The 335-nt window shown below is 60.6% G+C and overlaps 1 protein-coding gene across 1 annotated transcript in view; it reads right to left on the reverse strand.

Moving 5' to 3' along the window:
- Positions 1-335, reverse strand: part of LOC104999444 (fer-1-like protein 4) — a 46,682-nt gene that overhangs the window by 252 nt on the left and 46,095 nt on the right. The window contains 2 exon segments of the mRNA XM_010855016.1: positions 1-90; positions 203-303. Of these exon segments, the coding sequence (XP_010853318.1) occupies positions 1-90; positions 203-303 (191 nt within the window).

Consider the following 335-nt stretch of genomic DNA (forward strand, 5'->3'; position numbering starts at 1 on the left):
AGCACCAAGATGCGCCAGTACCGGCACCAGATGAAGAAGACGAAGGTCTTCAGCGGGTTCACAAACCAGTTGAAGGAGGTTTTGGGGCGGCTGTCGGGGAGCAGGTGGTGTCAGATGAGGAGGAAACCCTCACCTGTCTACACCACCGCCACCCCCGCCCCCTACCCCGGATCTGGCCCCGCCTCCTGCGCCCCCCACTCACTTGGGCTTCTCCAAGGGCTCAGGCTCCTTGCGCCCCTTCCCCACTGGCCGTTTCTCAGCCTCCTCCACAGTCAGCAGCTCAAATTCTGCCTCAACCTTTCCCTGGAAAAGAAGGGACAGAAGCCAAGTTCTTG

The sequence above is a fragment of the Bison bison genome, unplaced genomic scaffold, assembly GCF_000754665.1.
Source record: "Bison bison bison isolate TAMUID 2011002044 unplaced genomic scaffold, Bison_UMD1.0 scf7180017864352, whole genome shotgun sequence".
In the NCBI taxonomy this organism is placed as follows: domain Eukaryota; kingdom Metazoa; phylum Chordata; class Mammalia; order Artiodactyla; family Bovidae; genus Bison; species Bison bison.